This window comes from Engraulis encrasicolus, chromosome 14 (assembly GCF_034702125.1).
Source record: "Engraulis encrasicolus isolate BLACKSEA-1 chromosome 14, IST_EnEncr_1.0, whole genome shotgun sequence".
Lineage (NCBI taxonomy): Eukaryota > Metazoa > Chordata > Actinopteri > Clupeiformes > Engraulidae > Engraulis > Engraulis encrasicolus.
This window is the reverse complement of record NC_085870.1, coordinates 4,876,753-4,888,924: the sequence shown is the minus strand read 5'-3', so window position 1 is coordinate 4,888,924 and position 12,172 is coordinate 4,876,753. Positions and strand designations below refer to the sequence as shown.

The window sequence follows — 12,172 nt, the reverse complement described above, 5'->3', positions numbered from 1 at the left end:
CATAGCCTACATAGTGATACTTTACTTTTAAGTAACCCAAGCATGTTTGAATACAGACAAACAGACACTTCGTTGTATTTTGAGCTGTAGAGAGTGTGTCTAAAATTGAAAATGTAGGCTAAACTTCAGAGATTAGAAAATAGAAAATGTTTTGGCAGGTGGGCCACTTCCCTGGTCATAGGCTACCTCACACCCAAAACTTCCAATCCACGAATGAAACGTCATCACTTCCTTGTGTCCTAGGTCGTCATATGTTTTCCTGAATCCTGAGATTGAATAGTTCATCTTTTGTCCAGAGAATCTCTATTCTACGTTTTCTGTTTTGTCTGCTGAAATTTGACCAGAGGATAAATACGGCGCTTTACCTTCAGGGGAAACTTTCCGCAAGTTTAATGTTGAAGTAGGCTATAGTTTTTGCAGTTTGGTGTTGGAAAGTGGGTAAGTTGGAAAGTCTTTTTTCGCATGGATGTGATGTTAAATTAAATAAATTATTTAGCAGTGCAGTTATGTGTAATTCAGTAATGAATATGAACAGGCAGCCTATTTAAATTAATGTTGTTGAAAGGGATGGACATTGTAGCAAACAGTTTCAGTTTCATTTGGCTACCATCATGCGCATTGACGCACAGAGATTGTCTCCAGTGCTGATATACTTTTCAATTACTTTTTTTAGTAGTGATTTTCTTTCAATGGTGCGATATCATTCTGCAGTTTTTAAAAGAAACAACAGCCTTGGCTGTTTGCTGCCTTATTTAGCCTACTTCCCATTTTTCTTGTTGACATTTCCTTTTCGAAACTCGAGCTGGGCTGCCGAGCTGCCTGTGGTTGCGCAACGACCCTTGATTGGTGGTTCGTCAATTTGTTTGAATTGCGCATCCCTGATGTCGACCAGTCTTCTTCTTCTTCTTCTTCTTCTTCTTCTTCTTCTTCTTCTTCTTCTTCTTCTTCTTCTTCTTCTTCTTCTTCTTCTTCTTCTTCTTCTTCTTCTTCTTCTTCTTCTTCTTCTTCAATACACTGAACAAAAATATAAACACCCTGTCTTGACGTGAAGTCATTTCCTCTGTAGTGATACCACAGCCCTTATGTGAAGTTGGCACCCCATATGTTGAAAATATGGATACAAACATTGTGATTTGTTTGTGCATCGGTTGTGCACGTTTGTGCAGGCAAAATGAGACAGGCACAAACCGTTTTTAAGATAGGCCTATTTAACTTTGTGACCTTGACTCAGCACCCCATTAACGTCCAAATGACTCGAAAATGGTTGGACTCATTTGTGCGTCGTTTGTGCACGATTGTGCAAAATTAATGTTTGTGCACAAACCGTTTTTATATAATTTAACTTTTAATTTTTGGGAAATAGGTGCAGCACCCGTTAACATTCAAATTACTCAAACAATGCTTGGAATTGTTTGCATTTTGTTTGTGCATGCGTGTGTGGGTAAAATTAATGTTTGTGTACAATCCGTTTGTATGTTATTTTGTTTGCTTTTGCTATTTTATGTATGTTATTTCAATCTTAAAAGTTAAATATCTTAAAGACAGTTTGTGCACAAGCGTTCATTTTGCCTGCACAATCGTGCACAAACGATGCACAAACGATGCACAAACGAATCAAATTACTTGTACTTGCAGCATATGGGGTGCCAACTTCACACAGGTTACTATTCAGTAGGCCATGGCATACCCATGCCGCTGCCTTAAATAGTGGTTAACCAGGGGTATGTATATTGGTTTGATATATATTGGTATACATATTGGTTGGTGAAAAGATATAGAGAAGGCTATGAGTTAGGGCTGTGGTTCCCAACCTTTTTGAGCCAGCGACCCCATTTTGATACCCCAAATTTCTAGGGGACCCCATACACACTTTTTTCCTGACCAAAAAAAAAGACAAAACTAGGTTGGGAAACTCTGCCCTAACAGAATGAGCAGTAGGCTACTGAAACACTCCCCATACAGGAGGAGATATGGTAAAAGACCACCCCAGACTGTCAACATTTGACAATAGCAGCAATGCCTCAGATGATCGGGTTGTGATGGAATGTGCCATTGGTCTAGCCTGGGAACTCCCATACTGCCTTTAGTTCTACAACACAATTGTTTCGATCTGAATCTCACTTGTGATTAGGTCTGGTGGTAACCAGGCAACCATTGGTCATGGCTGGACAAAGAAATGCCCACTATCATCGTAGTGTAGGCTAGGCGCACATGCTATCTCCCCGCCCGGGCTTTCATTATTTGGTGAGGCATAGTCGTCCTTTTCTATGAACTGCCTCACTTGTATGTAGCCTACTGTAGCCTATGTGTGTTAGGGCCTATACTGTATGTTTAATATGCTGTGTAATAATGATGTCTTGTGTAGCCTACTGTGTGTGTGTGTGTGTGTGTGTGTTGTGTGCTGTGGATCTATCTATGCTGCCTGACACCTTAATATCATGCGGGGTTAATAAATGTTACTCTACTCTCCTGCCTAGGTACACATATTTCTCTAGTTTCTTCTTGTTCTTCCCTTACAGTTAATACAGGACTTAAAGGTGCACTGCACTGTAATATTTTTAGTAGTTTATTTGATTTTTAGCAGTTTATTTCCAGAAGTCATGTTGCCCACTCACAAATGTTACCTTTTTCATGAATACTTACCACCATCATCAAATTCTATTCTATGCATTCATTATGAATGGGAGAATTGCATTTTTCATGTATGAATAGGGGGAGCTTCTCCAATGTCAGCCATTTTTGAATTTCCAGAAATAGACATTTTTAGCTGCAAAACTTGCTGTACTTTGGTCATACTAGTAATTATTTGTTCATTACTATGTTACTATTACTATAATATTACTATTACTATATATGTATTACTATAATATTCATGAAAACATCGTACACAGTGCACCTTTAACAGACTGAGGCGTTGTGTGTGTGCTGCTCCTGTCCTGCAGGGGGCGTGAGATGGAGGATGCCTACATGGCTCTCTACCAGGAGTTCCTGCGGCTGCGCTCCATATGCCAGAGGCAGGCCGCCATGCTGCAGCATCTCACACAGTGTGCAGCCCTCAACACCCAACCAGGAGCCACTCAGCTAGGTAGCTACTACTGCACTTTTACACAACGCTGTTGCAGGGCCGGTTCTAGTCAATTTGGTGCCCTAGGCGAGCACCACTCTTTCTTTGTCCTTGTGACACAGCACTCCACAGCACACAAGTGTACACTGCATACTGCACACAACGAAATTGCATGTATGCCTCACCCGCGGAAGGGGCAGCCCCCAATGGCACCCGAAAGGGAATAGTGCGGCGGGACGGTACTATGCTCAGGGTACCTCAGTCCTGGAGGAGGATGGGGGGCAGTAGAGTACCATGCTCAGGGTACCTCAGTCATGGAGGAGGATGGGGGACAGTGTAGTACCATGCTCAGGGTACCTCAGGAACTGGGGGAGGATGGGGGACAGTAGAGTACCATGCTCAGGGTACCTCAGTAACTGGAGGAGGATGGGGACTGTAGAGTACCATGCTCAGGGTACCCCAGTCATGGAGGAGGATGGGGGACAGTAGAGTACCATGCTCAGGGGGTACCACAGTCATGGAGGAGGGTGGGGGACAGTAGAGTACCATGGAGGAGGATGGGGGGCAGTAGAGTACCATGCTCAGGTTACCTCAGCCATGGAGGAGGATGGGGGACAGTAGAGTACCATGGAGGAGGATGGGGGGCAGTGGAGTACCATGCTCAGGGTACCTCAGCCATGGAGGAGGATGGGGGGCAGTAGAGTACCATGCTCAGGGTACCTCAGCCATGGAGGAGGATGGGGGGCAGTAGAGCACCATGGAGGAGGATGGGGGACTGTAGAGTACCATGCTCAGGGTACCTCAGCCATGGCGGAGGATGGGGGATGATGATGATGACACATCAGATTTGTTTTTTGCCCTTATGCCTCAGGGCCAAATGGGGAGTTGGACACCCAGACGTCTCTGCCAGTGCCGTGCACACAGACCGACCTGATTCAGTTTTATTCCGGCACCCACCACCCCATGGCTCACCACCACCTCCCTCTGCATCGGGCTGCTTCAGGAAACGCAGCGTACAGAGGTGAGACATTACATTACACTAGGGCAGCCGTGGCCTAGTGGTTAGGGAGTCGGTCTTTCAATCCAGGGGTTGCAGGTTCGAAGCCCCCCCTGATCTCTCCCTACATCTCCATCCATGGCTGAGGTGCCCTTGAGCAAGGCACCTAACCCCACATTGCTCCAGGGACTGTAACCAATACCCTGACAAATAATAACTGTAAGTCGCTTTGAATAAATGAAAGCGTCAGCTAAGTGCAATGTAATGTAATGTAGATTGACACTTTTACACAAAGAGAGTTACAGTCACATACTGTAGTGACAAGGTATTGGTTACAGTCCCTGGAGCGGTGTGCGGATAGGTGCCTTGCTCCAGTCCACTTCGGTCATGGGTGGAGGAAGGGAATGGTAAGGGTGGGGATTTAACCCCGAGCCCTGTGATCAGTGATCTACAGTCCAACCCCCTAACCATTTTACATAGCTCGAATGTGGCTGAGGGCCAAACATATCGCCCGACCCTGTGGCCACCGATAGCACATATCAATTTTTTCATTTGTTTCAACCTCATGGCGGGCCAAATGTTTGTCATGCCTGGTCCGGATCTGGCCCTGCTCAAAGTTGATAGGTTCCGGAAAAAGTGGGTGGAGTTCCCCAGCCTGGCGGAGCTCAGAATGTACCTGAACGAGCTCTTTTCCTGAGTCATTTAGTTTTGCAGCGCTGAAGATGTTGCGCCATTAGGAGGGCGCAGCCTGTGTAATTTACTTCTGCTTTATTCACCTCTGCTCAGATGATGGCGTACGGACTGATCTTCTGACCTCAGGACTAGACCGCCTTCAGCTGCAGGATCCCCAACATCAGCCGCTACTGGCGGCCCCCAGTGGAACGTGTGGCCCCCAACATCAGTCACTGCTGGGTGGCCCCAGTGGTACATGTGCTGCCCTGGAGCCCATGGGCGTGACGGGCCGTCAGTCGTCCACGACGAGGCCCCCCGAGGTGTTCAGTCCTCCCAAAGCGCCACCCAGCATCATCGACGACTTGAAGCGAGCCGAGCAACAATGGGCCGAGATGAACGCCGCCAGGGAGCGGGTAGGACTAGAACTCAAGAGCTACAGAAAAATGGGAAACACTTTGCTTAACTTGACACCGGTGTCATACTTATGACAAAACAGTGTCCAGATTTTTTAAGAGCTATACCACTTACGGTCAAACTCTCGACACCTGTGTTCATGGTGAAAATAATTATTTAAAGGGACACTGTGTAGGAAATGGTCAAAAAGGTACTGCAAAAATGCTGCTCATTGAAACTGTGTCACCTATTGCCAAATTTGACCTTTTCATGATAGTTTACTAAGTAATAAACTAATATTTTCTAGTATGGCCCAAGTACAGTCATTTTTTCAGCTAGAAATGGCCATTTCTGGAAATTCAAAATGGCGGACAATGTAGAAGATCCCCCCTTTTCATGTATTAAAAGTGCAATTATTCCAGTCATAATGAATACTTAGAATTTCATGATGATGGTAAATATTCATGAAAAAGGTAACATTAGTGAATGGGCAGCATGAATTCTGGAAATAAACAACTAAAAATCTCACACAGTGTCCCTTTAAGAGCTATACCACTTACGGTCAAACTCTCGAGACTCGTGTTCATGGTGTAAATAATTATTTAAAGGTGAAGATATTGTTGAAATAATAAATTAGGTCCTTTGTCTATACAGCCATCAGTGTTGTCTTTCTACATAGATATCAAAAAGTAAAATTAAAATGAACTAAAAAAAAAAAAATCTTATCTGAGTAACCAGTAGACCAGTGGTGGATTCTTGTTAGGTTTTTAGTGCTTTTCAGTAACAACACAGTCTATCTCATTAGTACAATGGAGTAACTTGTGTATCAGCTATGTAATATCATGTGCTATGTTGTACATATACTAGTACAGCATGAATTTACTTTTACTTTTCACACCTCTTCATTTTTGTAATTCAACTACTTTCTCTTGCATTGCCTTTCTCATTTCTTTCCCCTCTTCCTCTCTTTCTCCTCTTCCTCTCATCCTCCTCCCTCCTCTTCCTCACCTCCTCCTCTCTTCCTCCTCTCCTCTCTCCTCCTCTCCCTCATCCTCCTCTTGTTCCTCCTCCTCTCTTCCTCCTCCTCCCCCTCCTCTCTTTCTCATCTCTTCCTCATCCTCCTCTATTCCTCCTCTGTTTTCTCCTCCTCATCTCCTACCCTCCTCCTCTTCCTCCTCTCCTCTCCCCTCCTCTCTTCCTCATCCTCCTCTATTCTTCCTCTTGTTCCTCCTCCTCTCCCTCCTCCCCCTCTCTCCACATCCTCCTCTCCCTCCTCCAGAGATTCTTTGAGTATATAGAGATATGCCAATGCAATAGGTTGCTATGGGCACCTAACATGACCAGTTTCCAGTCTGCCTAAAGGGGCGTGTCATAATACTCCTAGCATTGAATAGAACAGTCCTTCGGTCTGCCTAGGTCTGCCTAAAGAGAGATCCCCTCTCCCTTGCAATAATAGAACCCGGAAACAATGGGCCAATGGAACCTCTCTCTCTCTCTCTCTCTCTCTCTCTCTCTCTCTCTCTCTCTCTCTCTCTCTCTCTCTCTACTCTCTCTGCCCCCTCTCTCTGCAGAGACCCTGGGCGTCCAGTTCCTTCCTGGAGAGTGAGTGGATGAGTGTGTCAGGTGGCCGTGCGGTATCCAGGGTGACGCTGCAATCCCAGGTGTGCGAGTTCTGCCACGCCGTGTTTCCTGGACACACCACCACACGCGGCGACTTCCTACGTCACCTGACCTCGCACATCACCTGAAGGACAAGAGGGATCTTTATTGTCGTCCATTTGTCTTCCATTTTCAATTTCCTCGTGTCTTGCAGCTTTTATTGTTATTACATTATTACTAGAGATGCACCGGATCCTGATTTTTAGGATCCTGCCGGATACCGGATGCACTGCTTAAGATCCTGCCGGATCCGGAACTGGATACCGGATCCTACAAAAGGGTTGAAACATATAGTCTACTCGCACATGTGGGCCCTTTTTATTACGTTGGCTCAAACTATTTTTTAGACTCATTGGCTTATTGCCACACTGCCTGCAACGGCCGCTTCCAAATGGCTTTCACTCCATGCAGTGATTGGGGTTGTGAAAGACTGACTGAAAAGCCTAGGCTAGAGATGCACCAGACCCTGATTTTTAGGTAACATGCCGGATACCGGATCCACTGCTTAAGATCCTGCCGGACCCAGATCCTGTGAAAAACCCTATTATCCTGCCGGATCCGGATCCGGAACCGGAACGGGATCCGGTGCATCTCTAATTATTATACTCATCTGATGCTTGTATCCAGTCCCTGGAGCAGGGTGGAGCGTCTTGCTCTCAGGGGCACCTCAACCATGGAGTGACATAGGTAGTGGACGCATGGGATTGGTACCTACAACCATTTGATCTAAAGCCCATCTCCTTAACCACTCGGCCACGGCTGCCCCCAGCTTGTGACATACAGCACTGCAGCTATTATGATTTAGTTGATGAAAAGGTGTCAGCCAATGAGGTGAAGCATTAAGAGAGATATCCGTCACTTGTTTTCGTCTTACGTTCAGCAGACTTTAATATTCAAAGCGATTTGAAAAACAAGGATGTTATCAGAAATCTATATATATATAGGGGGCCCACACACAGTCCGGTTTCAACCATATCTCACTCATTTCATGAAGTATTCACGAAAAAAATATATTAATTTTCGTGGTGCATTCACGTTATTGCCCGCCTTTCGTAAAGTCTTCACGAAAATAATAGATTAATTTTCACGCTGCCTATTCACTAGTTTGATGCCCTTTCGGTAGCCTACCGTCACATGGTAATCAAACATTTCAAACAAGCAATTTAGGGTTAGGTTTAGGGTCAAGGTTAGGGTTAAGGTTAGGGTTAGGGTTAGGTTTAGGGTAAAGTAGGGTTAAGGTTAGGGTTAGGTTTAGGTTTAGGTTTAGGGGACATAAGGCGTAAGTACCTAGGGTGTATCTAGGGTTAGGGTTAGGGTTAGGGTTAGGGGGTTAGGGTTAGGAGTGTATCAGCAGTGTTCTGTAAGCACCCCCTCCCCGCCCCTGCAGAAGTTTGGACAGCAGTGGGGCAATTCAAGTGAATAGGCAGCGTGAAAATTAATATATTATTTTCGTGAACACTTTACGAAAGGCGGGCAATAACGTGAATGCACCACGAAAATTAATATATTATTTTCGTGAACACTTTACGAAAGGCGTGAGATAGGGCTCCCGGTTTATGTAGAAACATGGCTGGGGAGCTGATGGGCCTCTAGTACCGGTACTGTACATCTCCAAGCGGCGTTGCTGCACGGTCACCACAAGGTGGCATACTTACACAAATGTGGAGATGTGGCGAGGGAAAACCCACAATAGTGATCTGCTGATGCTGCCGTGGTAATGCCTGTAGTGAGAACTGTACCACTGATGCTGCCGTGGTAATGCCTGGCTCACAGCCATGGCTGCATGTTATTATGAAATAAGAATCATGTAAAATGTTAATATTGATGCTCCTGACTTTGTTACTGACAGTGTTTTATATTATTTCCATTATTTGAAATAAATGATACTGCATTAAAATGTATGTAATGTAGTGTAATTATTAGTTTTTGTATATTATTTTTTTGTCATTTCTGGTATCTGGTCATTTCTAATACCACATTGCTACCACATACCACCATTACCACATTTGTTATCAACATGATTAGCAGCATCAATGATGCTGATTCATAATGATGTTTATATATTATTACTTCATAGTGGTGATGATGGGAGAAAACAAATGCGATACTGTAGCTGTGCATCTTTAGTGGACCAGCAGGTTTGCAGTACACGCTCGCTCGCCGGCTCGTCTATATTTAGCCCTTTCTTTTCTTGGTGCGGCCGATGACACGCACGCACACACGGACTAGCAGGGGGAGCACTGATGACATCACAAGAGATCAGCTGACTCACCGACATCCCCTGCACAGGATTGGCTCGTCCAAACTCAAACGGAAGTCACAAACACCTCAAGACTAAACACCTCAAGACTGCACAGCCTTCGTGTGTGTGTGTGTGCGTGTGTCTGAGTGAGAGAGAGAGAGAGAGAGTGTGTGTTTTTCAGCTCTGCGCTCATCTTGCCTCTCTGTATTCTCTCTCCCACTCTAGTTAACTAAAACTAAAGGAGGAGGGTTTGTATTCCGATGGTGCTGCTGCACTGTGCTGTGATGGCACTGCATCGACTCTGACAACAGGCGGATTAAACAATAAAATATTTATTGATGATTAACAAAATAAATAATCTGCTGTTTTACAGGACACACGTGAAGCACAGATGCTGGCAGGGTTGGGTAGAGGAGCATTCTTCCGTTCGAGCACATCAATGGCTAAAATGCAAACACAAAGTACTCAAATCTCTGTTTTACATTTGCATTTAAAACTCAGGTTCCTTCAACCAATGAAATAACATGCAGTAAAAGGGTTAGGCTTGGTTTGACAAATTTGAAATGGGCCTAAAATCAATTAGCAAATCATTGGTTAAAAAATTTGAGTTTTTTCTCTCAGCATTTGGAATTATATCTGTGTTACACGTTTCTGTCTTTACACATCTACCTTGTTATGGTATGAATGATGCCGATGTAGAAAAAGTGAATCAATGGCCACACTGTAATAGCCTGGCTCTCACGCAGACCCTTCGTGCTTCGTGCATCTTCGTTAAACTTCGTGAGCTACGTGAGAACCAGGTTAACACTGTAATAGGACCAGACGAAACCCAATCAGTATCCACACTTACTGTACTTAGACCAAAGAAGAGGGGAAATCTTGCACCAAGTGTATCCTCATGTGTGCGGGAAATGCAGTGAGTTCGAACAAAAAAAGTGGACCTTAATGTCTTTACTTGGGTAAACAGCAAAGGATATCTAACAATAGGAATGACTGGACCTCAAAATAGCGTTGGTTCCTAAGAGACCTGCTCTACAATTAGCTGCCATGGCAAATAGCACAGTAAGGGGTTAGACAGAGAAAAGAGGAAAAACACTGAAGTACACACTCATGTGCAGGACCATTGAACACTGTAGCATTGCAGAGGGGCAAATTAGATATACAGCGCACACACACACAGGAAATACTAGAATGCATTGAGGACCTGAAGAGCGAGAAAGACTTCAACTACGCAAAGTTTCACTTCTTGCAGTAATAGAGAATGTAACAAACCAGTCTTTGATTCTGTGTTGTAATAAGTCTCGGACAGCAAGCGCCGAAGACACTGAAGATGGACTCCAATAGTTGCATGTCCCCCCTGTCTCCGGTTAGTGTTATTTTAATGATTTTAGATTTTATTTGGATGATATCTTGGGGAGACAGAAACACATGCTATATTCAGTCAAGGATATGTTTACACAACAGTCCATCCTTCATTTGTGAGCGCCATCTCGTTACAGAGCGGTTGTCCTTGGTTGCTGAAAGCAGACGAGTGGTGCTGGTTAAGAGAGGTGGCTCCTGTCCAGACTTTTGAGAACAGAAATGTTGGACCCTGAGAGGAGGGAATGGGAGAGTGGAGGGAATGGGGGGAGTGTGTGAGTGGCAGTACAGTAAGTCTGTAGGTGGGGTAGAGCAGGGCTGGACTGGCCATCTGGCATACCGGGCATTTCCCGGGGGGCCCTGCAACCTTGTGGGCCCCTATTTTCAGAAATGTTTAAATACAAAAATTAAATTTCTGAAAAAAGGGGCCAACGAGGGTGCAGGGCCCACCGGTGATTTAGTTATGCGCCGCTAATTATGAGGGGGGCCCCCTTAACCCAAAAGTGCCCGGGCCCTGTTTCTCCCCCAGACCAGTCCTGGGGTAGAGTGAAGTGGGCTGTGTGTTGGGGATTGGAGCTGGCGGAGGCCTGGACATGGGCGCAGGCATGAGGCTGAAGTGATGTGATGGTGAACTGCTGGTCTGATGGAGCAAGAGGGGTAATGCATCCTGTACCTCACCTCCTGCCCCCCTCCATAGATATGTATACAGACATACAGTAGGTGCGTACCAGGGATGGAAATAAGCACCCCGTCGACCTGCCAATGACGGATACATTTCAGTGGTGACTGGTACTTTTTTCAACCCATCAGTCACTTTGACTGGTAAAAACAGTGAGTGACTGGTAGATTTTGAAATCTACCTGCCACCGTGACTGGTGGGGAAAAAACTGAAGTTCCACCCCTGGTGCGCACGTACAGTACATCTGCCGTATGTGTGTCTACGCACTCCTGCCTCACTTGCCGTTGCGCTCCGGTTCCGGTTCCTGCTCCGGCTCTTCTCTGGTGCTGCTGGGGCTGCCACACCTGTAGGGGGCAGCGCAGGTCTTCCTCTCAGCTGCCTTGCCCTCCAGCTCTGCAGAGAAACACACAACATTAGCTACTAACTATTCATACAGTAGAACAAACAACCAAAAACAAAACACATGTAGCTCTGGACTAAGTCAAGTAAAGCAAGACACAACAACATCTGTTCGGGGATCGAACATGCGACCTCGTCAACTCCAACGGTCCGGCAATGGGAGACACATTGCCCAACGGCACGAGACTGTATGAGGCTATCCTACACAGTCTCACCCCAAGTAGTCAATATCTGAGTACCTTTGACCAGACTGCAATTTTTGACATCTTGGGTATTCCTTCCACGTCACATTTTGACTATGTCCTCAAAGGCGCCCCCTTGTGGCAGCATAACGTCATTGAGGTTAGGTTTAGGAATAGGTTTAAGGTTAGGCCACATAGTCAAAATGTGACGTGGAAGGAATACCCAAGACGTCAAAAATTGCAGTCTGGTCCAAGGTAGTCAGAAATTGACTACTTGGGGTGAGACTGCGTTGGGCTATCGGAGGGATTTTTTACCAATGTTCCACGCCAACTCTGCTAGTTAGCCTCCATTACACTTGAAGGTGCAGCATGGTGGCCAAAACGGGTATTGCAACTATGCTGCTGATTGAAACTGCACTGCCTATTGCCAAATTGGATCTTTTCATGAATAATTACCAAGTAATAAACTAACATTTACTAGTATGACAAAAGTGCAGTAGGTCTTTGTTATAAATGTCTATTTTTG

The 12,172-nt window shown here is 45.3% G+C and overlaps 2 protein-coding genes across 2 annotated transcripts in view; one reads left to right on the top strand and one right to left on the bottom strand.

The window, feature by feature from the left end:
- The first annotated feature begins 232 nt into the window (after positions 1-232).
- On the top strand, positions 233-7,746 carry zgc:113184 (uncharacterized protein LOC553745 homolog). Its single transcript, XM_063216309.1, has 5 exons — positions 233-438; positions 2,943-3,085; positions 3,936-4,085; positions 4,848-5,146; positions 6,698-7,746. The coding sequence occupies exons 2-5, from the start codon at positions 2,953-2,955 to the stop codon at positions 6,872-6,874; spliced, it is 759 nt and encodes a 252-aa protein (XP_063072379.1). The 5' UTR covers positions 233-438; positions 2,943-2,952; the 3' UTR covers positions 6,875-7,746.
- Positions 7,747-9,392: 1,646 nt separating this feature from the next.
- nab2 (NGFI-A binding protein 2 (EGR1 binding protein 2)) overlaps positions 9,393-12,172 on the bottom strand; it is a 23,339-nt gene continuing 20,559 nt past the window's right edge. Inside the window, exon 8 of the mRNA XM_063214829.1 lies at positions 9,393-11,458. Within this exon, the coding sequence (XP_063070899.1) occupies positions 11,340-11,458 (119 nt within the window). The 3' untranslated portion in view covers positions 9,393-11,339. The remainder of the gene's footprint in view (positions 11,459-12,172) is intronic.

Bases quoted from the DNA above. Each gene is read 5' to 3' on its own strand.
- zgc:113184 (XM_063216309.1), top strand. From the start codon at position 2,953: ATGGAGGATGCCTACATGGCTCTCTACCAGGAGTTCCTGCGGCTGCGC. The intron at 3,086-3,935 runs GTAGCTACTACT...CTTATGCCTCAG, and splicing joins ACCAGGAGCCACTCAGCTAG to GGCCAAATGGGGAGTTGGAC. The intron at 5,147-6,697 runs GTAGGACTAGAA...CTCTCTCTGCAG, and splicing joins TGAACGCCGCCAGGGAGCGG to AGACCCTGGGCGTCCAGTTC.